Source organism: Malus sylvestris, chromosome 6 (assembly GCF_916048215.2).
Source record: "Malus sylvestris chromosome 6, drMalSylv7.2, whole genome shotgun sequence".
Lineage (NCBI taxonomy): Eukaryota > Viridiplantae > Streptophyta > Magnoliopsida > Rosales > Rosaceae > Malus > Malus sylvestris.
The window spans coordinates 31,460,839-31,486,496 of NC_062265.1; the positions used below are offsets into that span (position 1 = coordinate 31,460,839).

A 25,658-nucleotide genomic window follows, 5' to 3' on the forward strand; every position below is an offset into this window, starting at 1 on the left:
GAAATCACAAACAGTGGAACCATCCTGACAGATGATGAACAGTATCGGAAGTATTTTGTTAAAACTTTTTTTTTTTTTTAATTCACTACGTCGAGTTTAAACTCTTCCCTTCATTTTAGTTAGTTTACAATAATAATGTCGCTTGCAGTTTAAAACAAATTGATGATAATTGTGTATAAGTGAAGTTTTTTTATCAGAGCGAAAAAAGTGAAGCTTTTTCAACGCATTTGTTTCTCAAATATAATATTTCATCTTTTATTTCATGATTTTCCTTTATTTTCTTCTTTTGGCGAGCTTAAGAATTATACTTTCATCTTCGTATCAAAATTGAAAGAAATTGAGTAACGCGAGATGTCTTATGAAATGTCATCCACAATTGATTTGGCTTTTAGATGTGTACTAGCAAACAATACCCCCGCGCGATGCTGCGGGATTGAAAATCGTATAAAATTTTGTATAGTACCATTTTCATACAAAAGATTTAGTAGATAGTCCTATTAAAAATCGTACAAAATCTATAAACAATCAGATTGTGATACATAAGCTTAATATGTGCATACCCCTCTTTACTTTGAACTCCCCTGTATACAACAACAATGAAGTCTTAACTTACAAAAATCAGAGATTAAATTAAATAAAAATTCCAATAAAACTTAATCACAAATTTCATTTGGATATTTATCAAATATCCAAAAAAAAAAAAAAAAAAGAAGATTGAAAGAGTCAAATGAGAGAATTATGTCACAGCCCGTCCCGGAATTATTAATTCCGAGGACGTGAGATGACCAATGTGACCTTAAACGGGATTAAGGTGTGTAAATGTATGACATTTGTTTTACTTTAAGATCCTAAACTAGGGTTAGATTTATATTTGTATGTGTTAATTTGTGCTTGGACTTAGGTAGGGCCTCCTACCCTGAATTCCCTCCCTAAAACCCGTAACCTTTCTTCTCTCTTCTTCTTTCATTCCAGACTCTCTCTCTCTTATTCTTTTCTGAAAACTCTCTCATTCTCTCTCTTACTCTCGAACTCACGGCAACCACCAAGAACCACCACAATCTTGTACCAACGTTCCATTTAAGACCACCATCGTGATCCTGGGGACTTCACGAGCACGGGGATACCAATTTCAGGTGAGTTTCACTTCGAAAACCCTAGTTCTAAAGTTGCCGTGAGATGACACTGTTCATGAGCTTTGAATTGGTTACGTTTTAGGCTAAAACAAGATCACAGCGAGTTTAGTAAGGTCCCAAGGAAGCTCGGAGTGCTTCGTTGGAAGTTTTTGGACGTAAGAACACGGAGATCGACAAGTTCAAAGTTTGGCCGGAGCTTTCGAGGCGTTTTCCGGCGAATCCCCGGCGAGTTAGGAGTCGAGGTAGGTATCAATCTCTTCGTCTCGTCAAGTAATACAACTTTCCTTTTTGTTTCACTCAATTTAGTTGAGTATTGAAGAAGTTATACTCATTTGAAAAATACCCAGTTTCCGGCGACCTCCGAGGCTTTCGAGGCAGTTTCCGGCCAAAACACGGCGAACTAGGTGTTGTGCAAGGTACCATTCTCTTTGTCTATTCAAGGGCTACAACTTTCGTTTTTGAATCACTTGATTTCGTTGAGAAATGACAAAGTTATGGCAATTTGAAAAACTGCCCGGAAAACGGCCGCCGGAAAAACCAGTCCGGCGACCCAAGGAAGAAGAAGGTGCTACAGTAAAAATAAAAAATAAAAATAAAATTATTTTAAAAATATGTTGACGTCCGTGACGTCGAGTAGATCACTGTGGTATATTCATATACCTAAATTGAACACCGTATGAGAAAGTTATTGAGGATTGTTGGTTAGGTGTTCAAATAACGTTTTATAGTTTTCACATTTAGGTGAAAATGTGAATTGATGATCCGACCGTTGGATCGTCACCAAAATTTGATACGTTGTAATACGTAATATTTGAGGATTATTGGAACTTACGGATTGGGAATCCGAGTTACGGATCTTCCGGAATTGGAATTGTAAGTCCATAATATAAAATGTTAACCGTCACTTAGTTTTGGAAATTGACGGAGATCCGACCGTTGGATGGTAATGAAATTTTAGGATGTTGTCCTAGAGGTATAATGTGGACCTCTGGAAGTTATGGATTTAAAATCTGAGTGGCAGATCTTCCGGATCGATCAACGTAGTGACGTATTTTATATAAGTTATGTATTCTATCGATATGAATTCTGAGCCTGGATTTGATTACTATTCTAGGCGGCGATCGTCATGACGCCTTGATGTGTGGTGCTAGGGAGTTGTTGGACGAACTCCAGGTGAGTGGGCAGTTTTGTTTTCCGTATATATATATACTTGACGTTTCCCAGAAATTGAATTGAAATGAAAATATGTTTAAAATGAAATGCATATGAGTTATGTGGAAAAACGGGAAGTGAAATACCATGCATAGAATTGATATGAAAAGTATATAGAAATGTGAGTTGAAATGCCATGCATGAATTAATATATGATGCATATGTATGAATTGGTGCGGTGGACGCACATGTAAGAATTGATTTATGATGCATATGTATGAATTGGTGCGGTGGACGCACAGGTAAGAATTGATTTATGATGCATATGTATGAATTGGTGCGGTGGACGCACATGTAAGAATTGATTTATGATGCATATGTATGAAATGGTGCGGTGGACGCACAGATGAGTATTTAATTACTGTTATGATGATGATGATATATATTGAGCTCAAATCCTGCACCATGGTTTAGTGCTTATAGTATTCACCGCATCGCACGCTCGCCTTGGATCCAAGTAGATGCTAGTCGTACAGTCCACGCGGAGTGGGTACGACAGACCAGTCGCGAGAGTGTTAGTGAGATTCCGACTGGTGGGTGACCTTAGATTATGTGCACAGATGATTTATGAGAAGCACTAGAGCGTAACTTGCGTGCAGAAGGCCGGACGGGTCACAGAGGTGACTCCGGTAGAGTGATAATGATAGATTTTGAGCTCTAGGTTCAACCGTACAGGGCTATTAGAGGGCCTACGGTTGATTACTTTCTTGCACCTGATATGATTATGTTGATGCATTCATACCTTATTACTGTTGAGATGATGTGGCATGGCATAATTAATATGAGAAATGTTGAGATGATGTGGCATGGCATAATTGTTATGAAAATGTTGAGTTAACGACTTGAAGTCTTGAGAATATATATGTATATTTATATTTTACATTTATGGGAAAGTATACAGGTTTTACGGAGAGGGGTTACAACGTTTTGAGAAATGTTTGGATTTGGAAAAAGAATTGTTTTACTGACCCACTCAATTTTGGTTTTGCGCCCCTCCAGGTTCAGGAATCACAAAGGTGTGGTGACTACGAGGAATTCGACGGTGTTCTGACAGATTGGACAAAATTAGGACTCACCTTCGGGTGTATCAACTTATAAATTGTATCTTAAAGCTTCCGTACTGTGCAAATGGTTACGTCACTCTCACGTGACGGCCAGCATGCCCTCCTTCGGGACGGGGTGTGTCAGTTGGTATCAGAGCATGGTTGCAATCTTGGACATTTTGAGAAGTTCTAGTGAATTCTGTCAGAACTACACCGCCTCGTAGCAAACCACGTAGTTAGAGGAACTTAGTCTCCCCGATTTAGCGGGTTGGGGGAAACTATTATTATGGTGATTCGGTATATTATCAAAATGGACATTTTAAGACGGGTTATGAGTTGAATTTGAATCACCTTATGAAATGATGAACCTGAGGGAGCGAAGTAACGGTTTAACCATTTGGAAAAGATGTTTCAGGTTATGCAAGTCAAAGGAAATTTCCTTCTGACAAGGGGTCGAGACGACTACCTGGTTTTGGTTATGAATTTGTATCCTGGTGGAAACAGGAGTATGAATTGTTGTCACCAGAGGAATCAGTCGATTGAGAATTGTTTAAGGACTTGTTTAAAGGAAAAGTTTATCCCTCCGGCATTTATCGATGGTAGTAAACAAGAGTTTACAAATATGAGACAAGGAAGGTGATGATCGAGGGATATTATAGAAAGTTTTCAGACTTGCCTCGTTCCATCCAGATATTGTTGTTAATTTGGTGGAGGTGTTATGTTGTTTTAAGCTGGGTGGCAAAAAGGGAAGTGGTATTTTGGGTGACCACTATCCATTGTACTTCTTACCAGGAGTATACAAGATGTTGTTGAGCCTTGAGGACTCTGAGAACATGAGCAACGAGAATAAAGAAGAATAAGAAAAGAATAGGAATTAAAAGAAGACGATAAAGTTAATGATTCGTCATATCAAGGATATAGAAAGATTCAGAGCTTCGAAAGAAGTGAAGCTAGAGTTAATTTTTCCAGCTGAGGTTTTAATGTCGTTGGTCAGAATAAAAGTGATGGATATACTGGTAATCCCCGATATTTGAGACAAGGTGTCTCGAGTAAAGGAAATGTACCTTGTGCAGCAGGTACAAAATTAACACTTTGGGAAGTGTGAAATTAATGAATGTGTTTATGTGAACAGAGGGGACACATAATTGTGAATCGTCCCTAGAATCAGTTGTACTCAACAATTTTCCATGATATCATAGTGTCGATTCAGCAGAGTTATGGACTTAGTAGTTTGGTCGGATTGACCGTGAGTACAAAGAGATTTGATGAGTTATATGTTCAGCTGTACAGACCATGAGAAGTGGATTCGACTGACACATGAGAAATTGGTGAGTTATAGGCTCGGCCGTACCGACCACGCGGAGTGGATCCGGCCGACGTATTATTGAGATAAGAGTTGAATCAGTCGTATTGATCATTCTAGTTGACTTCGGCTGATATATTTCTTATTATGTATGTTATTACCTTGAGAGTAGTAAATAAATGTAGTTGAGATGAATGTATGTATTTTGCATTGAGTGACAAAATAGTAATGTTATATCTTTGAGAGTGGTTGCCTACTTATCGAGACAACGATGATTTATCAGTATTGCGGGCTGCAGACCGTAATATTAATAACTCATTCGTGGATTCGTTAAGCAAGCAAACCGGTAGATTATTTTATGTTAGTATTGTACTTATTTGGAATGCTTAATAATAATAGAATATATATTGTATCAGTTAATTCTGTTCCATTAGATTGGTTGGTTATAATTGTGACAAGACGAAATGTTATGGGAAACCAGTACTTTCCATCGATCTGGATGAACAGAGATTACTTTTGTAAGTATGCAAAATGGATTGAGTCAGGCTGTTATTTATGCTGTGAGAGCAAAGAGATTGTTTTCGAAAGGCTGTCAAAAATACTTAGCTCATGTGGTGCTAAATGATGTTGTTTGGAGTAGTGTGAATAATGTCGAAAGAGTTAGACTTTTCTTGATGTCTTCCTTGAAAGTATACCTGGATTGCCTTCAGGCAGAGATATGAGGTTCATTATTGATTTGTTGCCAGGTATAAATTTATATTGGAGATTGGTTCAGGATGAGTTAAGGGAATTGGAAATTCAGTTGAGAGAATTGGTTGATAAAAGTTTTATTCAACCTAGTACAACACTTTTGAGGAGCCCAGTTTGTTGGTGAGGAAGAAAAATGGATCTTGAGACTGTTCATTGATTATAGACAATGGAGTCGGGTAACGATTGAGAACCGTTATCCATGGTGATGTACTGATGTTTATTTAACCAGCTCAGAAGTAATTGCGAAGATTCAAAGATTGAATTGAGATCTGGTTACTACCAATTGAATATTATAAGTGACATTGATCATAAGATGGTTTTCTGGACTCGTTATAGTCTTTATGAAGTTTGGTGATGCTATATGGATACTCATGCTGTTTTATGAGTTATTGGATGAAGTATTCCAATAATGCCTTGATAAATAGATATCATTTTCATTGAAGATATTCTGGTATACTCTAAGCCTAGAGCAGAGCATGTAAACGTATTAAGTCGGTGAAGCAAAGATTAAGAGAACGTTGGTTGTATGCTAAGTTTAGCAAATGCGAATGTTGGATGAATCAAGTGGCATTCTGAGATTGGTTATATCTGCTTAAGGTATTCAAATGAATTCTTAAAAGGCAGCAGAATTGAGAAATTGGAACAACCACAAGCCATAATTGAGATTCGGAAATTCTTAACTTATCAGGCTATTTTGGATGGTTGTGAAAGAATTTTTAGTCATTGTTTTGTCATTGATGAGACTGTTGAGAAAGGAGGTTATGTATGAGTGGGAAGGAAATTGTGAGCAAAGGATTCAACAACTGAAGTATTTCCTCACTCATGCACGTATTTTAGTAATCCCAGAGAATAATGGTAATCATAAATTTTTAGTGATGTTTCTTGAATGGTATTGGATGCATGTTGATGCAAATGTTAGGGTGATTGCATACGTTTCACGATAAATGGAACCTCATGAGATGAATTACCCTACGGGTGACTTGGAAGTCATGATTACCATTCTTGCTGTGAAGTTATGAAGGCATTATATTTGGTAAGAATGCAAGATTTTTACGAATCCAAAAAGTCTTCAATATCCATTACTTGGAAGGATTTTGATATGAGGCAGCGAAAGTGAATTGTATTGCTTAATGAACATGATTGTACGATCAGGGTGATCGTAAAGTTTGTTCTAGCTCAAGCACTTGGCGAGAAGACTACAGTAAGATTAATGTCTGGCACGTTTGCCAAGATTATCTTCTTGTGGATTGGAAACCAACTAAAGTAAAGTTAAGAATGGAAGTTCGAGAAGAAGTTATACTTGTTAAGTAACAAGTTAGTACATTTACTCCAGTGTTGAGTAACAACCTTTCCCAGACAGTGCAACATTACTAATTTGTTTTATGGAAAAGAGAATTGGATTACGGAACTGCTAAGTTTCTTAAGTATGTTGGTTGTGCAGTTTCCGAAGTAACGCCATAAGGACCATGAAATGTGTCACGTGAGTCGGTTTTTGATGACTTGTGAATGGAATGTTTCTGGGTAGAGAAAGATTCGATCAAGAAAGAGTTTTAGTAGACCCTGAGACTATGGATGAGTCTCCTCAAAGTATTCAGGTGATTAAGTTAACCTGAAGTAACCAGGAATGGCAAAAGAGATCAACAGATGGATATGCCACTAATCGAGTGTGTAAGGTAAATGGTTTGATATTTTTGGAAAATTCACCGCGAACAGAAATGACGAGAATTGGAAAAGAGACAAGATAAGATTTAGACACATCAGACCATTTTTTTTTTTTCACTAAAGGAATCAATAAAGTTGCATACAAGTTTGTGATGCCTTCAGAATTGGCTAAGGCACATAATGTATTTTGTGTTCGATGCGTTGTCACTAAGTGGCAGAGTCGTTACATGGGACTTTGGTGCAACTATTGAGAATTAAGCCGGATCTGATTGGTGAGGAACTAATGTCGACTTTGGATTGGAAAAAGAAGGTCCTAAGAATTAAGACAGAGTAAGTAGTAAAAGCTTTGTGAAGGAAATCATTCAGTAGAAAATTACATGGGAGACAGAAGAACGGATGAGAGTTATGTATCCGAGACTATTTTATGAGTTTTGATGTTCTGGTTGGTGATTGGAATTTCGGGGACGAAATTCTATAAGGAGGGGAGATTGTCACAGCCCGTCCCGGAATTATTAATTCCGAGGACGTGAGATGACCAATGTGACCTTAAACGGGATTAAGGTGTGTAAATGTATGACATTTGTTTTACTTTAAGATCCTAAACTAGGGTTAGATTTATATTTGTATGTGTTAATTTGTGCTTGGACTTAGGTAGGGCCTCCTACCCTGAATTCCCTCCCTAAAACCCGTAACCTTTCTTCTCTCTTCTTCTTTCATTCCAGACTCTCTCTCTCTTATTCTTTTCTGAAAACTCTCTCATTCTCTCTCTTACTCTCGAACTCACGGCAACCACCAAGAACCACCACAATCTTGTACCAACGTTCCATTTAAGACCACCATCGTGATCCTGGGGACTTCACGAGCACGGGGATACCAATTTCAGGTGAGTTTCACTTCGAAAACCCTAGTTCTAAAGTTGCCGTGAGATGACACTGTTCATGAGCTTTGAATTGGTTACGTTTTAGGCTAAAACAAGATCACAGCGAGTTTAGTAAGGTCCCAAGGAAGCTCGGAGTGCTTCGTTGGAAGTTTTTGGACGTAAGAACACGGAGATCGACAAGTTCAAAGTTTGGCCGGAGCTTTCGAGGCGTTTTCCGGCGAATCCCCGGCGAGTTAGGAGTCGAGGTAGGTATCAATCTCTTCGTCTCGTCAATTAATACAACTTTCCTTTTTGTTTCACTCAATTTAGTTGAGTATTGAAGAAGTTATACTCATTTGAAAAATACCCAGTTTCCGACGACCTCCGAGGCTTTCGAGGCAGTTTCCGGTCAAAAAACGGCGAACTAGGTGTTGTGCAAGGTACCATTCTCTTTGTCTATTCAAGGGCTACAACTTTCGTTTTTGAATCACTTGATTTCGTTGAGAAATGACAAAGTTATGGCAATTTGAAAAACTGCCCGGAAAACGGCCGCCGGAAAAACCAGTCCGGCGACCCAAGGAAGAAGAAGGTGCTACAGTAAAAATAAAAAATAAAAATAAAATTATTTTAAAAATATGTTGACGTCCGTGACGTCGAGTAGATCACTGTGGTATATTCATATACCTAAATTGAACACCGTATGAGAAAGTTATTGAGGATTGTTGGTTAGGTGTTCAAATAACGTTTTATAGTTTTCACATTTAGGTGAAAATGTGAATTGATGATCCGACCGTTGGATCGTCACCAAAATTTGATACGTTGTAATACGTAATATTTGAGGATTATTGGAACTTACGGATTGGGAATCCGAGTTACGGATCTTCCGGAATTGGAATTGTAAGTCCATAATATAAAATGTTAACCGTCACTTAGTTTTGGAAATTGACGGAGATCCGACCGTTGGATGGTAATGAAATTTTAGGATGTTGTCCTAGAGGTATAATGTGGACCTCTGGAAGTTATGGATTTAAAATCTGAGTGGCAGATCTTCCGGATCGATCAACGTAGTGACGTATTTTATATAAGTTATGTATTCTATCGATATGAATTCTGAGCCTGGATTTGATTACTATTCTAGGCGGCGATCGTCATGACGCCTTGATGTGTGGTGCTAGGGAGTTGTTGGACGAACTCCAGGTGAGTGGGCAGTTTTGTTTTCCGTATATATATATACTTGACGTTTCCCAGAAATTGAATTGAAATGAAAATATGTTTAAAATGAAATGCATATGAGTTATGTGGAAAAACGGGAAGTGAAATACCATGCATAGAATTGATATGAAAAGTATATAGAAATGTGAGTTGAAATGCCATGCATGAATTAATATATGATGCATATGTATGAATTGGTGCGGTGGACGCACATGTAAGAATTGATTTATGATGCATATGTATGAATTGGTGCGGTGGACGCACAGGTAAGAATTGATTTATGATGCATATGTATGAATTGGTGCGGTGGACGCACATGTAAGAATTGATTTATGATGCATATGTATGAAATGGTGCGGTGGACGCACAGATGAGTATTTAATTACTGTTATGATGATGATGATATATATTGAGCTCAAATCCTGCACCATGGTTTAGTGCTTATAGTATTCACCGCATCGCACGCTCGCCTTGGATCCAAGTAGATGCTAGTCGTACAGTCCACGCGGAGTGGGTACGACAGACCAGTCGCGAGAGTGTTAGTGAGATTCCGACTGGTGGGTGACCTTAGATTATGTGCACAGATGATTTATGAGAAGCACTAGAGCGTAACTTGCGTGCAGAAGGCCGGACGGGTCACAGAGGTGACTCCGGTAGAGTGATAATGATAGATTTTGAGCTCTAGGTTCAACCGTACAGGGCTATTAGAGGGCCTACGGTTGATTACTTTCTTGCACCTGATATGATTATGTTGATGCATTCATACCTTATTACTGTTGAGATGATGTGGCATGGCATAATTAATATGAGAAATGTTGAGATGATGTGGCATGGCATAATTGTTATGAAAATGTTGAGTTAACGACTTGAAGTCTTGAGAATATATATGTATATTTATATTTTACATTTATGGGAAAGTATACAGGTTTTACGGAGAGGGGTTACAACGTTTTGAGAAATGTTTGGATTTGGAAAAAGAATTGTTTTACTGACCCACTCAATTTTGGTTTTGCGCCCCTCCAGGTTCAGGAATCACAAAGGTGTGGTGACTACGAGGAATTCGACGGTGTTCTGACAGATTGGACAAAATTAGGACTCACCTTCGGGTGTATCAACTTATAAATTGTATCTTAAAGCTTCCGTACTGTGCAAATGGTTACGTCACTCTCACGTGACGGCCAGCATGCCCTCCTTCGGGACGGGGTGTGTCAATTAGGTGGACATAAATACTTATAAATAAAAACAAAAAATAAACCAAAATCAATATTAACATTTTCTGTTCATGTTCATGGTTCTTTACATAAGTATATTTGTTGATTTGGTACTGCTAGAGAGGCTAAATTTATAGACAAAATTTACAAATTAAATTATATGTCACCAATAAAAATGAGCACATTTATCGATGCTTAAGTCATAATCCAAAACCAATCATTAACTTCCATATCATTAGTTTGAAAATTTTGATTTACAAATTTTATCTTCATAACATTACCCTAATTGATTTGAAAGTTAAAGCAAAGGCTTTGGCCTTTTATGGCATATTAAATACCTCCCTTAGTGCGAAAAATAAAACGACTCTGCATCAGCTGCAAGCTTTGTTTTTCAATCTTTTTTTATCCTAATCCACCATTTATGGCATATTGTTTTTCAGTCTTTTTTTTTATTTTTATCCTAATCCACCTTTTGTTGGTCTGAGACATTTCATCTCTATTTCCTCACAAAATCTCCCTGATTATTCAACCATTTATTTACATCTGTGAAATTCAAATTCAATCTCAGCAAAACGCAAACACCAAACTTAGATTAGGAAAAACCCTCAGTTTCCCAAAATCCCACCATATTTTCAGATCGATTGGCCAGCGGCGAAGAATTTTCGAAGGAGAGAGATGGGGACTTTTAAAGAGGAACCAAACATACAATCCTCTCCCCTACATCTCAGAAACCAAAATCACTCGTTGCATACCTCGTTACGGTTCCGACGAGGAGAGGGTTCTTTTTTGTTGGTTTGGTCGTGGTCGCAAGGAGAGGAGTGAGAGGAAGAGAGAGAAGGGAGAACCAAGAAACAGAAAATATAAAATAAATACAGTATATATCTCTGATGGGTGTATCAGGATATAATCGAAATTAGTGCAAAATTGGGAGGGTAAAATCGGCAGAGCACTGTTCTTATGAACAGTGTTTCAGTCTATTTTCAGCTTTAGTATATATTAAATTTTGTTCTTAAAGTCTTTGACTCCGTCTCTACAAATGAAGCCTTTTTCCTTAGGAACTAATGATTTCCTTAAGAATTTTACTTTGATGTTAGGTTATGGATACCACTTTAGCAAGCCAAATTAACATACCCCGTATGCGTTTTAGTTTTCTCACGTAGCAATGCATGATTGCTCCAAACGTCGGAGGAATAAAGAATGTATTCTCTAAAACCAGGAGACTGCTGGTTACAATTGCTCCTAATGGTTCAAGTAGTTTTTCCTATACAACTATCATTGTAGTTTGTCTGCAACATAGCCTCTACATATTGTGCATCAAATGACCATGAAATTCTCAAATTACAAATCTTATACCTTGCCGCTCGACTCTTATTTTCGGCCACAAACTCGATCGCGGCAAATTGCCAAGATAGAACATACAAACTAGCTCCGAGCTTCAGCAAAGCTGGAGGCAAGCTAATTAAGACTTGCCCAGCAAGCTTCCTAACTAAAGCTATCGATTTGGTGACACTTATGATGTCGTCAACAATGTGATCAGCAATCCAGACAAATAAGGTATGTTAATGTGGGCTTCATCAATATGTAAACCTTTCAAAATTTTGATAACAAAAATGGAAAGTTTTACACTTACAATTCACGGTTTTCAGTCGGTTATGCAAATTCGTATATAAATCACCATTCAATTTTTTTATTTTCACCCTCGCCTCATTGTGAAGCGGGAGCCTTGTGCACTGGGTACGACCCTCGCCTCATTGTGAAGTTTTGAAAATTAAGATGAGACTTTCCGTTGAGATTCTTGAGTGTAGAACTCTATTTGACAATGAGATTATCAACATGCAGAACGAGGCGAACTTCCGGGGTGCTCAGATAGCATAGTTAATGAGATTATCAACAGCATCAAAAGCTCATACATTCATTCTGCTTGATCAAGTTAATACTCTTCATAATCATTGTACATATATATTTGCATTAATCCATGATTTCATTTCACCTAATGCATCTAGTTCCTACATTCCTACTCCGTCTAAACCCTAATATTAATAAACTTAAATGACTGATATAGAAACAAAAATCTCTTTTCCAATAGTTCGATACAGTACATTGTAAGCCTTAAAACCATCCAACAGAATACTAGCAACCAGTGCATCTTCCAAACTACGGTTTCGGGGTGTGGCGGTTGTTGGCGCCTGATCCCGGGTAGTCATTTAGCTCCACACCCATCCTTTCACTGATAGCTCTCTCATTATAGATCTTCTCTGTGGTTACCTGTTTTGGAAAAATGAAAATTAAGTGATGGAAGGCTAGTAACTCAACACATCTTTTCCCGGAGCGCTTCTCGTGATACTTGTACTATGAATACATGTCTATTAAGATCCCTAGAGGATCCTCGCGAGTCGCGAAGAACTATAATATCGAAAATATGGAGTAATACCAGTTTGTTACTTCCTGCAATTTGATGAAGTTGAGGTCCATGCTTTAGACTTCCAATTCCTGCATGTTGTAAAAAGCAAATGAGAACTAGATGGAGAAGAATAAGAGAAGCAGAAAGCTGTTACAGGTTTTACTTGTAGCTGGGATGGCATTCAAGAAGATAAGTTGAGAAAACCCTAGCAAGATCACAAGCACATGAAGGAGACTGCTTGCCATTTTCTCTATGAAGTTGGATGTTAATTGTCTTAAAGCTATCACTACTCAATTTATACAACTCAAAAAAGCTGCCTTTCTAGACCTTTGTTTGAGTTGTTGGGATTTGGAAAAAATCAAAAGGGTGAAAGAGAAGAGGAGTGTAAAACTGGTGGAAATTTACCCCAAAATGCAGTGAGGTGGTTTGGAAATTGTTAAGTGGGGCAGTTGATTTTTAAGTGAATGTGGTAGTGGAGGTGTCACAAAGGATGATGTCGTGGCAAAATTTGAGCTCAAGGGTCTCATGCACTAAATTGTAGGTTAAGGTTTAGTGGGAGTCATCATCATTGGACACAGCTGCACAAGAATATTCAATGAAATGGAAGAAGAAATCACTAAAAAAGCAAAGCAATATGGACTTAGATCTTTTGGGATTCATTTTAGTGGCATGTCAACTAAGGGGTAGGGAAAACAAACAAGAACCACCAAATGCGATAGCATGTAGTATTGCAGTACAAGTACGACTTGTTTGAAAAAGAAAAAAAAAGTTGAAGATGATGACATGTTTACTTGGAACATATACTTGTATTCAAATTTTCGATTTTTGATTTTCTCTATGTTTGCTAACGCATGGGTATTAAAGTTAGTATGATTCATGATTTCACATGGGTTTGCTCTTGATTGTTGCTTTCACATGCATTTGCTAATAATGTGACACTAACGGACTAAAAAATTATGTGACTCATACATTACAATTTGTAACTCAAAATCTGAAAAACAAAAATTAAATTAATTAAGGAAGTAGTTAATCTCATTTACATTCCTTATCTTCTTTATTTATGACTTTTTCAGTTCATGACCTCCTTGTTGAGAGTGAATTCCACATAAGGGAGAGAGACATTGCATGTGCTTATAATAGTTGGGTTACTCCGTATATTGTCAAATGATTTTATGGTGAAGGCTCAACCTTCTCTATGGTATCAGAGAGCAGGTTGTTTTGTGTGTGAAGCCTAACTGCCACCGTGCTCCACGCCACCCGATTTGTGTTATTCACATATTAGACTTTAAAATTCATCACACATGAGGGAGCACATTGAGAGTGAATCCCACATCAGAAATAAGAGGGATGTTTTGTGTACTTATAATTATGTAGTTGGATTCATGTTATCAATTGGTTATACGGTGAAAGCTCAAAACTTTCTTTGCTCTTCTTATTATGATTTATTCTTCTTTCGAAGAATAAGACACACAATGATCTGGTTGGATGGTAAGTGCAGAACACAATTAGAGTTGGCAACACAATCAGTTTAACCATTCAACTTCGTTCCGACTTCAGTGGACATATTGGGATCAAGTTATCATGCTTTTAGTTTAAATTGTTTGACTTTATGAATCACCAATCAAACTTTACAATGTGTTTGGTGGTGGGTCACTGCCCTTACATGGTGGCATGGTTACAGATTTATTAGGTTGTAATTAAAGTAGTTATTGACAATGAAACAAACATGGCTCATGTATTAGCCAATTCCAAAAGGCAATTAACAAAATTAATTAACTAATTACAATGTAAAGCTAAAAGCCTAAAGATCCGAAATGGGGCTGAGAAAGTAGAAAAGATATATAAAGCAAGAAAGGCCTAAGGATCCATCCAGAATAATCACACCATGCTTTCTGCTGCTTTTGCATGCTTCAAAATTTATCATGCTACATTTTACTCAAACTTAGTCAATCCTTTCAGATGGGATGCTGTCCGTTGATGATGCTTGTTTGATCTCACCCAATTCAGTCAGTCCTTTCATGCCCATGGGAGCAATATGTCACACACTTCACATTGAGTTTATGTGCTTAACAACTTACATGGAGCGTTCACATAATCTTCTATTTTTATCATTAGGGTGGATCTTTCTTCTGGTTTAGTGTGCTACATGATGAAAGGGTTAATCTGATTTAATCATTGAGGTACAGGTTACACAAACTCATGATATCTAAGATTTCCTATAGACGATGATTGATGTCTAGCAAATAATCATTTTACATCGAGAGGTCAAATGGGATCGTGTTATACACGTCTTTTAAATGAAAAGTCATTTGTTAAATTGATAAGAATTTTCACATTCAGTTGTTAAATACCTCAATGACCTACTTTAAGATTTTTCTGGATCATATAAACTCGTGATAGGTAAGTTTTTCTTCAGAAGATGAGCAATGATTGGCGAGACTTTTTCATTTTAATTTCGCGCCATAAGTAAATATTTTTTGGGCCACCGTGGCAAGAACTTTTGGGTTGTGGGACACCTTACACTATTTGGAATCTCAAATGAACCTCACTCTGTGCCCACTTGCAAAGCTTTCACTGGGCTCAGGACTTCACTTAAACCCTATAAAATATGGGCCATATTACAATCACTTTCAACCTCAATTGAACCTGTTGACTGTGTTCTGGTGACAGACACCAGGTTCAAATAAATGCGAGATTTTTTACTGCGTTCGGATATTGTCGTAACACCTCATGTTATTATATAATTAGAGAATTTATTCTTTTTAAGTATTCTTGCAATTGTATAATGATAATGATGTTTCGTTCCGTGTTTCAAGTACATTGAAAAATCTCTTCAAATAAAATAACAATCAACAAGCAAAAAGCTACATTTATCTGAAACATAAAAAAAAATTGAAAAGAAAGAAGGGGACTAAGAGATTGGAGAAATTTCTTCAAACCTTCCATCCTAATTTCATCTTAATCCTGTCCAAATCAAATGTGTGGTATGTGCCTCCTAATTGAAAAACATGTTAGCCGAAATCCAAACCGCCCACTGGCTAATCCGACATTAAACAAATCAACTTTAACTACCTAATTACACTTGTTTAATTCTGATTAAAAGAAAAAGTTGACTTGTTTAATCAATAGATGAAGCATGTGATTAAAGTAATCAAAACCATTTGACCTTTAACACCGAAAGAGCAAACCTTGGAGCATTTTAAAGGATTTAACAAAAAATATTTCTTTGAAGGTGTCTTTGTTAACCCATTTGAATTGTGACTTGGCATAGTGAGCTTTTGCTTCTTTATCTTCGAGGTTCATTATCTTCTTCATGTCCTCTTAACAAGATAAAACGTAAACAAAATGACAAAATAAAAAAAGGAAAACTAATGAAAATTGTTTGAAAACTTTGAGTTTTAATGATAAAGACAAAATAAAGGGTAAAATGAATAATACAAAGATTGACTTTTAATGTAAAAATATGATTTTTTGTTAAAATAAACAGTACCGATAACTTTTCGTTAAAATTTTCAATAAAAAAAAAGGCGGCCTTCGCATTCCTGGTCTGGTTGGGGGCATTCCTGGTCTGGTTGGGGGCCAGATGGCTATGTTTGGCCCCAGCTTGGTGAATCGTATCTATGCGCAAAGCCATTGTGCGCTCTTTATCGTTCTCCCACTCTTTCAACCAACTTTTTAGATTTTATTTTAAAATATTAATATCTTAACTTTATTTATTTTATGAGATCCAATTTGTATTATCAAACACTTTATTAATAATATTTTAAATAAAATAGGTTGCGAGATCTAATTTGCTAACTTAAACAAAGTAACAACTGACCTTATAAACATGTAAGATCAATTATTAATTCTTTAATTTGCTAACTAAGTTGTTATCTCCACAAAAAAATTATTTTTACTACACAACATAATAAAACTAACGTCGTCAAATGCTGCTTTATTTGGAGATACTCTTATCTTTTAACTTTTTATCCCCAGGAGGATCATCGCCAGATCCTATTTATGAGGATCCTAGAGATCCTCTAATCACATATGTTCATCTTTCATCGTACGGTTAGAAATCATTGTAATTTTTTTAACTTAAAATTGAATATAAACAGTACTTGACAAAAACTGATCGCACGATGTATGATGAACGTATATAATTAGAGGATTCGGCAAGGATCCTCTCTCCTTTATCCCGGAAAGAAATTTTCTCCATATCTCTTCCACCAGGTCACCAGATCAAATGATCCGGGCCTTTGAATTTTCATCCAACGGCCTATATGTTTTGATCCCTTAAAAGCTATAATAATTTTTTACTGTTGAATGAAATTTCAAAAGCCCGAATCATTTGATCTGATGGTCTTGGTAGGAGAGATCTGAAAATGATCTCTTCCCCTTTATCCCTACATTAAGATTGTACTAAATCATTTTTTTTTTACTTTTATATTGCTTAATTTTTTGGAATATTAAAAAAATAAAAATGTCCACTAATTGGATTTGGTGTCATCCTTTGAGAGCTCTGCTTAGGTAAGTTTTTAATTATGACGGAAATACGAATGGTATACGATGCGTTTTTATGTTAGTAGTGAAAAATTTTAATCTTTAAGTTATTAATCTTTTAATACATGTAACCACCTATTTATATAGGGACATGTGGAGTACCATCTTATGTGATGATCATACTAAAAAATCTTTCATCTGCTTACGTACAAGTTGGTCAATGGTATACGCGTGTCAGGAGCTAGGACACGTGTTGGTCATCTACGGGAGATTGCGGAGAAATTCTGCAGGCTTTCAACTTTGAGCTTTTTGGGGTGGGACCCATTGAAAAGTTTCTGCAGCTGGTGTGGCGACAAACCTGGTTCTAATCTGAGATTAAATATTTAGTCAGCATTATAAATGAAATAGAAAATATATTGAGTTGCCTTAGAGTCTTCATACACAAGTAATTAAAGAGATTAAATTACATTATCGCTTAGAGTATTCATATATTTAGTTTACTTTTCACACGTTTCTTATAATTTAGGTCATTTGATCTTCTTCAACTCGTTCAATCCGATGGTCAAAATTTTAGAAGGGAGGGTGGGGTGTGTTATTCATACACCAAAAAAAATAATTGTACTAAGTATGTTTGCAATCCTGTGTTTTTTTTTATGGAAAGGTACAATTTATTAAGATGCCAATAAAATACGTATAAGAGGATAAGACATAAAAATTAAGCAAATCTCTGAAGAATAAAAAACTTTGTCGGGATTTTCAAACCGGAAACATAAAAAAAAGGCCATCATTATAGAATAAAAGAGAACATTGTAATCACTGAGTAAAACTATTCTGAATCAAGATGTTTGCTACATGTCCGGTGGTTCTTCAAACTAAGCCACCTCATGTTGCTCTCCAGTTCCTGCTCTTTCAAGCCTATGTGATGCCTGATTTGCTTCTCGTCTAACATGACTTAAGCTTGAATCGAGAGAAAGCTTGAAGAAATAAGCGACTGTCATTAAATATTAGGAAAACTAATGAAAATAGTTTGAAAACTTTGAGTTTTAACAATAATGACAAAATAAAGAGTAAAATGAATAGTACCAGGATTGACTTTTTAGTGTAAAAATGTGGTTTTTCGTTAAAGTGAACAGTATCATGAGCTTTTCGTTAAAGTTCTCTTAATTATTAATCCCATCCCAAATAGAGGTGTCATCACCTTGTTGGATAGCAGCTATTGCAAGGATATAATCTCCTTCAAATTCTACTTTAGTAACTCGCAACTCCTTTACAAATATGACAACCCTTCTAACAGCACTCAACTCTGCTTGCAATGGCGAACCCCCAAACTTTAATTTGAACTCAATTTGCAGCCATAATTTCTTCCTTCGTCAACATTGTCGCCTACAAGACACATAAGAGGGTACTTTAAACAATTTCCTTGCAAGAAAATAAGAAAAGTTGACCCAACCACTATGAATGATACCTCGAAGAGTTAAGGATTAGTAATCATTTTCAGAAATCGAATGGATTCGGTCCTATACATACGCGAGGAATGTAATAAAAAAAATTATTTTCATTCCACTTAGCCCTATCCCTCTCTAGGGGTATTTTAGGTACCGTTTGGTACGTGTGACGGGACGGAACGGAGTGAGACGATGTGTTTCATCTCGTGTTTAGTGTGCCTAAAACGGGTGGAACGCGTTGTTCTACGGGACGAGTTTTGAGTGAATTTTCATTCCGTCTCACCTCTGAAACGACTTGTTTCACATCCGTGGAACACAAAATTATAACATCTTCATCTCCTTCTTCTTCCTTCTTGTTCCCATTCGAGGGCATATTTGCTCCCTTTCCGTTCTGTCCCGTCCCGTCCCATCCCATCCCATTTCGTTCCATCTCATCCCATCTGCATACCAAACGATACCTTAGTGATGGGTGTTATAGGAACTAGACAATCTTATTTGGTCAAGTTGTAAAAACTTGTGAACAATAAAAAATTATGAAATTATATTATCCTTCGACATACTGCATGTACTAGATAAATGAATTGTTAATTACGCGACTAAAGATCTGAAAATAAATTCAACGACTAAAGATATGAATGTTAGCATATATCGGTGCATACTAAAAAATTCGTAACAATACGAGGAAGAAAAGATATGGGAAATGTTATTGACATTTCAAAATTTTCATTCTACACTTCTAATAAGTGTATTTTTCTTTCCTAATACAGAAAATTTGAAGTGTAGAATAAGATTTTTAGAATGCTAATAACAATTCCCAAAAAGATACATATCTCTAATGGTAGCACCGAATTTTCCATGCACCCAAGGGAAAGTTGACAAGGGAAATCTGGAGGCCACGAGAACTTGTGGCTGAGAATCAAACGCCACGTTGTGACGTGGCACCCACTTCCAGCTAAGTTTAAACAGATCAAAATCGTAGACGACGTTTTACTACGGCCAATGCCACCACGACTCTCACCCAAAAGAAACGAAAAGGAAAACGCCTCCAACACTCGCGCCTCTTTTCCCACTGTTTGGCTGCCGAGAAAATGCTGGAAACTAAGGACCCCGCGATCAAGCTCTTCGGGAAGAAGATTGCCCTCCCTGCCGACATCGAAGACTTGGGTTTTGCTCGGCCTGTAGAGAAAGAAGTGGAGGTAGAGTCAGAGGAGGAGGACGAAGAAGAAGAGGATGCAGAGACAGAGCAGGTAACAGTTTGTAACTCAGAGAGAAAGTTCTTGTCTAAATTTTTGTTTGGATTCGACCCTTTTGTTAAAATGCTGAGAGCTTTGAAGGGTCGAGCTTGTTTTCTTGATTCGTTTTCATTTTTTCTATTTTTGTTTGATTTTTTGATCCTGTTTAATTAACTTCATAAATTTTAGCAGATGAAAGAATCAGGGAAAGAAAGTGGAAATTCTGAGCCTTTTTTTTCCAGTTGAAAGTTGAAATCGAAAATTTGTTGCCTTTTGATTGTTTGATTCAATTTTGTTTATCAATGAAACGATTTTCAATCAATGGATTTCACTCCAGCTTTTGGAAAAGTATTAAATTTGATAAGTTTTATTACTTCTTTGTTTAATAATTTTGGTTAATTAAGTCCAATTTGCATGTAGCTAATTAGATTGTTTTTAAGAGTGACTGCAGATAAAAAACTGTGAAACTGTTTATGCTTCTTGATTTTCTCCTAATTAAGCAGCCAGATTTTCAGCTGTGAGATTTATTTATTCTTCAAATGAAAGAAATCTGGAAGGTTTTCTGTTGATTTTCTGAGCTGTTGTTTTCATTAATCTGGAAATATTACCCGATTCTAAATCGTACTTGTAAAATTTTCAGGATTCGCCATCACGAAAATCGACTGAGAGCATAGAACAAGATGATGGTTCTCCTCCTAAAACTGAAGACCCTGCAAATCTGGAAATATTACCAGATTCTAATGTGAACCCGAAGACACCATCAACAGATGAAGCAAGTGCGCTATCGAAAACTGCTCAGACAGAGAAAGAACCGAGTACCGAAAACTCGGAAGAGAAAGCCCTGAAGAAGCCTGACAAGATACTTCCATGCCCCCGCTGCAATAGCATGGACACTAAATTTTGTTACTACAACAATTACAATGTCAATCAACCGCGGCATTTCTGCAAAGCCTGTCAAAGATACTGGACTGCAGGCGGTACCATGAGGAATGTGCCTGTGGGAGCTGGACGTCGCAAAAACAAGAACTCTGCCTCACATTATCGCCACTTCACCATTACCGAGGCTCTTCAAGCAGCTCGGATTGATGCTCCAAATGGAGCTCACCACCCTGCATTAAAAAGCAATGGTAGAGTCCTGAGTTTCGGAGTGGATGTACCTATTTGTGATCCTATGGCTTCTGTTCTAAATCTTGCAGATAAAAATGTTTCAAGTAGTACTCGAAATGGTTTACATAAAGGTGAAGAACAGGTATTTCGAGCTCCTTGCAAATCTAGGGAAAATGGTGATGATAGCTCCAGTGCATCTTCTGTAAATGTTTCAAAACCACACTTGCTGAATGTCAATGGCTTCTCTTCGCAAATTCCTTGTCTTCCTGGTGTTCCCTGGCCTTATCCATGGAATGCAGCAGTTCCCCCACCGGCTTTTTGTCCTCCAGGATTTCCTCTATCATTTTGTGCTGCACCTTATTGGAACTGTGGCGTGCCTGGCACCTGGAACGTTCCTTGGTTTGGTCCACAACCCGCTACTCCAAACCAAAAGTCTCCCCACTCTAGTTCAAATTCTCCAACATTGGGGAAGCATTCGAGGGATGAGGATGTTGTAAGACCGGAGAATCTGGAGAAGGAAGAGCCATCAAGACAGAAAAATGGATGCGTTTTGGTTCCGAAAACATTACGGATTGATGATCCAAGTGAAGCTGCAAAGAGTTCAATATGGGCAACGCTCGGGATCAAGAACGATTCCATCAGTGGCAAAGGACTGTTCAAGGCCTTCCAACCAAAGAGTGATCAAAAGAAAACTGTCCCTGAAACCTCCCCCGCAATGCGAGCAAATCCAGCTGCATTGTCTAGATCCCTCAACTTTCACGAGAGCTCATGAAGTAGCTAGCTAGCCAAGTAGCCATGAGTTTTGACAGGTACCCCATCCAGCTGAGGCCATTTTAGTTGAGCTGGTCGAATCGGGGATGCAGAATTGGAGGGGCAGTCTCTACTCTCTAGGGTTCCTCAGTATGATAGGGGAACTAATGTAGGATAAAGCATTGGTTCCCACTAGGATAAATCTCTAGTGGCAACTATTTTTGCCTTCTTGCGCTATGCACAGGTCCCTTCTGATGTACCTAGTTTTTCTGAGATTATGTTCATGTACGTATCTATGTCTCTATATATGTGAAATACTATGATAGAATTGGTTGGAGATCCAAAGATCTTTCTATTCTCTCTTTTCTATTTTCTTGGGGGCCAAGAAAAAGAGCGTTCTACAACAGAGATGCTACTATGGCAGTATTTTAAACTAATCAAGAAGTGTTGTGTTTGACTCTTGTAAGTAATACTAGTTTATTAGTTTGAGATACCGTCACAGTGATATTTCCATTGTAGTTAATCTGTTGATCCATCCATGCCTTGGTGGCTACTCTTGTGGGGCAAAAATGGAGATGGCGACAAACCAACAAAATTGTTCTTTTTAGTCCCTTTCCCCTTGTAAGATAAGCTTGAATTAAATTCCTAGCAAGGGCCAAATTGCTTTCCTTTTCACCACCAAAGGATCTGAACAACTTGCACAAAAGTTCGGTTGCAGACTGTCCGATATTATCTTGATCTCCTTTTTCTCCCTGTTCTCTTTTGAGAGATTTTTCAATGTGTGTTTGGAACACAGGATGATACACCACATGTTATTATACAATTGAAGGAACATTTGGAGGAACATGCGGTGTACTGTCCTATGTTCCGGACACATTGAAAAATTTCTTGTACTCTTCTCGTTTAGAAAACAATTATGTTCAACCACTAAGAAATAATAAATCAACACAATTATAGAAGCCAAAAATTGCCAACCTACATAAGAAGGAAATTTTGAAACAATGCCATGGTATGGTATTCTACCAAAGAGTCTTGTATCGTAGCTTCAATTCTCAATTATGCGTTCGTGGTCTTTTTAGTAAAAATTGTTTCGTATAAATTGATGCTAAAAAAATCATATTTTTTTAACACATAACGGGATAATTTGAAGCTATGATCAAAGATTCTGGTAACCTTAATACATGTGTTCAACCCTCGATATGATTTTATAAATATATATGTTTGATTCTTTTTTCATTGATTTCTATAAAATATATATATATATATGTTCGACCCTTTATTCAACCCTAAACGACTACTCGTTAAAACAAGTCATCTCAGACACATGCCTCTCACTAGCCAGTGACAGAAACTTGGGATGTTTCTCCTTTGATAAGAAACTACGGATGTTAGGATTACTTGGTGAAATACATCTTACCTAATTTCTTTGCAAAGCAAATCGTTAGATGCATCAACATCAGAGATAGATGTGTCTCTCAAAACAATCACCAATTAAAAAACACACAGATATTTGGGTGCAACAAGCAAATGCAGGCCGCATTTTTTGGTAAAGATGAGTTGTTATATGGGACCCCAATTCCACACATAATGCCATGAATATTTTGGCGTTCTCTATCTCTTGATCTGAAGAGCAATTTATACAGAGCGAGTTCGATGTTATATGGCGTTTTGATCTGATGATGCAATGCTATGTGGAGAGGAATTTATGCATAACATTGTGTTATTGAATCAAACGCAATAATAACGATAAATCTGTTCTATATAAGTCATTATCCTGTCTCGCTTTCGCTTTTCTATTTTTTTCTTCCTTTTTTTTCTCTTTTCCTTCATCATATACGAAAGCAATTGTCCCTCTATTTTCATCCATATGCCTAATTTTAATGCTTGTCTGGGAGACAAAAGAAGATACAATGACAGAAGGTTTTTGAATATTTTCTGGATCACAACTCTCTGCCATATGGTTTTTTATTTTTAATGTCGACTAGATATTGAACACAACCTTATATCTACAGTGCATGGATATGAACAGGGAGATATGACATGACACGACACAGGGATACGTCAAATTAACAAGAAAAATTAATTTATGATCACAAGAGATTACGACATGACACAAAGATACGACACGACACGACAAGGCACTGGGATACGAGAGGATACCACCATGATCTTGCATTGCACTCTTACATGTTCAACTTTATTGAGGATACAAAATTATAGTGGCAAACTTGGTAATGTTGCTAAATAATGGTGTTTCCAAATATGAGAAATTGAGCCTTCCTTCTAACTAAAAACCCAAAAAGGTCTCTTTGTAGAGAACTGAAAAAGGAAGAGAAAAGGTTTGGTTAAGTCATGTCATTTAAGCTCCAACAGACTAACATGGAGCCCTTCCATTTTTCTTAAAAACCTCCCTCTCAAGGCTTGACAATATGACTACATTTTACAAGGGAAAGCAAAAAGAAAGAAAAACTCTTATAAAAATCTTAATCCCTAGTCTAATCCCATCGCTAATCCTCTCACCTCAAATGCTCATGCCACTCGTATGTGCTGCACGAAGTAATTCATTTAAGTATTCAATTAAATTTCTTTTTTTTTAATGAAACGATGATAAATAATTAGGCAAGTCGAACTACACAAAAAACTTGATTGTCGGATTATAATAATAGCCTTACTATCTACAAGATGATTAATAGGCTAGATTAAGCAACAAAGTATCATTTAGTAATTGATTAATGCTGATATTTGAGTAACAGAATGTCAGGTTAGGTAGAGAGCCACTTGTAATTGTTTTGCTCATTTTTTTTAATCATGGTGGATTCTTAACAAACCAACCAAGTCTTCTTGCATGTTAATTATTACAGCACCAAGTTACAAGTTACAAGTTACATGTAGTTTTACCATCTCCCATTTGGCTCAATTCATAAATTCATGTCCTCTTCCTTGAAGGAAAAAAAAGTGGATTAAAATTGTAGGTTTACACCTCCATGTTTAAGGTGATTTTTAAAATGAATCGTGACGCTTCAATTTTCTCATATTATTCATTTTCTAAGATTTTGAAATTGTATCAATTAACATCTTTTGGATATTAGATATTTGAACGTTTAAATATCCATTAAGTTGATGAGTTTTTTAGTTAATATGATGCAAATGAGCTTACATGTAATCGTAATTATGGATTTCATCCTCACTATGTCATTAATTTAGTGAAGATTCAAATAATTCGTTATAAAAAATGAATAAATTAATACAATTTCAAAATAAAAAGTGGGAAATTTTGTTAAAAAAAACATGTGTGAACTGCATTTAGCCCAAAAGGTAAAGCTCATTGAATTTTAAAAGTAGCTTTTGGTATGATGGGAGTCATTGTCAATCTCCCACTATTCTAGTGCTCTTTTTATTATCATTCAAAGTCATACAAGTTGCATAGAACGAGGGGAAATTTGGCTTTACACGCATAGTGATTTATCAAAAGCAGTACATTAAGTATAATAATAAAAATTTGAAAACTTAAAAAAAATAATAATAATTCCAACTAATTTGGTATACAGGCCTGGTTTGGTACTGAGGTGATTCTGAAAAAAGTTGGTATCAAAAAAAGCTGGGAGCTGTTTTTGTGTTTGGTAAACATTCACCTTCAGCTTTTTTTCATAGTTTTGGGTGAAAAAAAGCCAAAAACAAGAAGCTGCAAAACCCAGCTTTGAAAAACCGATTTTTTTTCATATCTATTTTAAATAAAAGTTTACCAAACACTATAATACTTTCTTTTTTTTCAAAAGCACTTTTACATAAAAGTTTACCAAATACTCTGCTGATTATTCTCACATCACAGCCGAATCAGTTTTTTTTTTTCAAA

General features: G+C 36.7%; 2 protein-coding genes and 2 long non-coding RNA genes across 10 annotated transcripts; 3 read left to right on the plus strand and 1 right to left on the minus strand.

The window, feature by feature from the left end:
* Positions 1 to 748: 748 nt before the first annotated feature.
* LOC126627150 (uncharacterized) lies at positions 749 to 10,406 on the plus strand. Of its 7 annotated transcripts, none has more exons than XR_007624923.1 (5): positions 749 to 1,133; positions 1,216 to 1,375; positions 8,334 to 8,402; positions 9,101 to 9,159; positions 10,198 to 10,406. It is a non-coding gene; the product is annotated as an uncharacterized LOC126627150 (long non-coding RNA). The 7 variants fall into 7 exon arrangements; XR_007624920.1 differs by lacking the exon at positions 1,216 to 1,375 and adding an exon at positions 8,069 to 8,228; XR_007624922.1 differs by lacking the exons at positions 8,334 to 8,402; positions 9,101 to 9,159 and adding exons at positions 1,481 to 1,549; positions 2,248 to 2,306 and having other exon boundaries at positions 752 to 1,133.
* LOC126627151 (uncharacterized) lies at positions 9,166 to 9,499 on the plus strand. The gene is made up of 2 exons (XR_007624925.1): positions 9,166 to 9,388; positions 9,441 to 9,499. It is a non-coding gene; the product is annotated as an uncharacterized LOC126627151 (long non-coding RNA).
* A 1,858-nt stretch (positions 10,407 to 12,264) lies between the features above and the next one.
* LOC126626786 (uncharacterized) lies at positions 12,265 to 13,199 on the minus strand. The gene is made up of 3 exons (XM_050296182.1): positions 12,950 to 13,199; positions 12,817 to 12,875; positions 12,265 to 12,650 (listed from the first exon to the last, which is right to left on the minus strand). Exons 1-3 carry the CDS (start codon positions 13,029 to 13,031, stop codon positions 12,540 to 12,542), a joined length of 252 nt encoding a protein of 83 aa, XP_050152139.1. The 5' UTR covers positions 13,032 to 13,199; the 3' UTR covers positions 12,265 to 12,539.
* Positions 13,200 to 19,688: 6,489 nt separating this feature from the next.
* On the plus strand, positions 19,689 to 22,150 carry LOC126627385 (cyclic dof factor 3-like). Its single transcript, XM_050296859.1, has 2 exons — positions 19,689 to 19,963; positions 20,589 to 22,150. The coding sequence occupies exons 1-2, from the start codon at positions 19,805 to 19,807 to the stop codon at positions 21,825 to 21,827; spliced, it is 1,398 nt and encodes a 465-aa protein (XP_050152816.1). The 5' UTR covers positions 19,689 to 19,804; the 3' UTR covers positions 21,828 to 22,150.
* Positions 22,151 to 25,658: the final 3,508 nt, after the last annotated feature.

Bases quoted from the DNA above. Each gene is read 5' to 3' on its own strand.
- LOC126626786 (XM_050296182.1), bottom strand. From the start codon at position 13,031: ATGGCAAGCAGTCTCCTTCATGTGCTTGTGATCTTGCTAGGGTTTTCT. The intron at 12,876-12,949 runs GTAAAACCTGTA...TACAACATGCAG, and splicing joins GAATGCCATCCCAGCTACAA to GAATTGGAAGTCTAAAGCAT. The intron at 12,651-12,816 runs GTATTACTCCAT...TTTCCAAAACAG, and splicing joins TTGCAGGAAGTAACAAACTG to GTAACCACAGAGAAGATCTA.
- LOC126627385 (XM_050296859.1), top strand. From the start codon at position 19,805: ATGCTGGAAACTAAGGACCCCGCGATCAAGCTCTTCGGGAAGAAGATT. The intron at 19,964-20,588 runs GTAACAGTTTGT...TAAAATTTTCAG, and splicing joins AGGATGCAGAGACAGAGCAG to GATTCGCCATCACGAAAATC.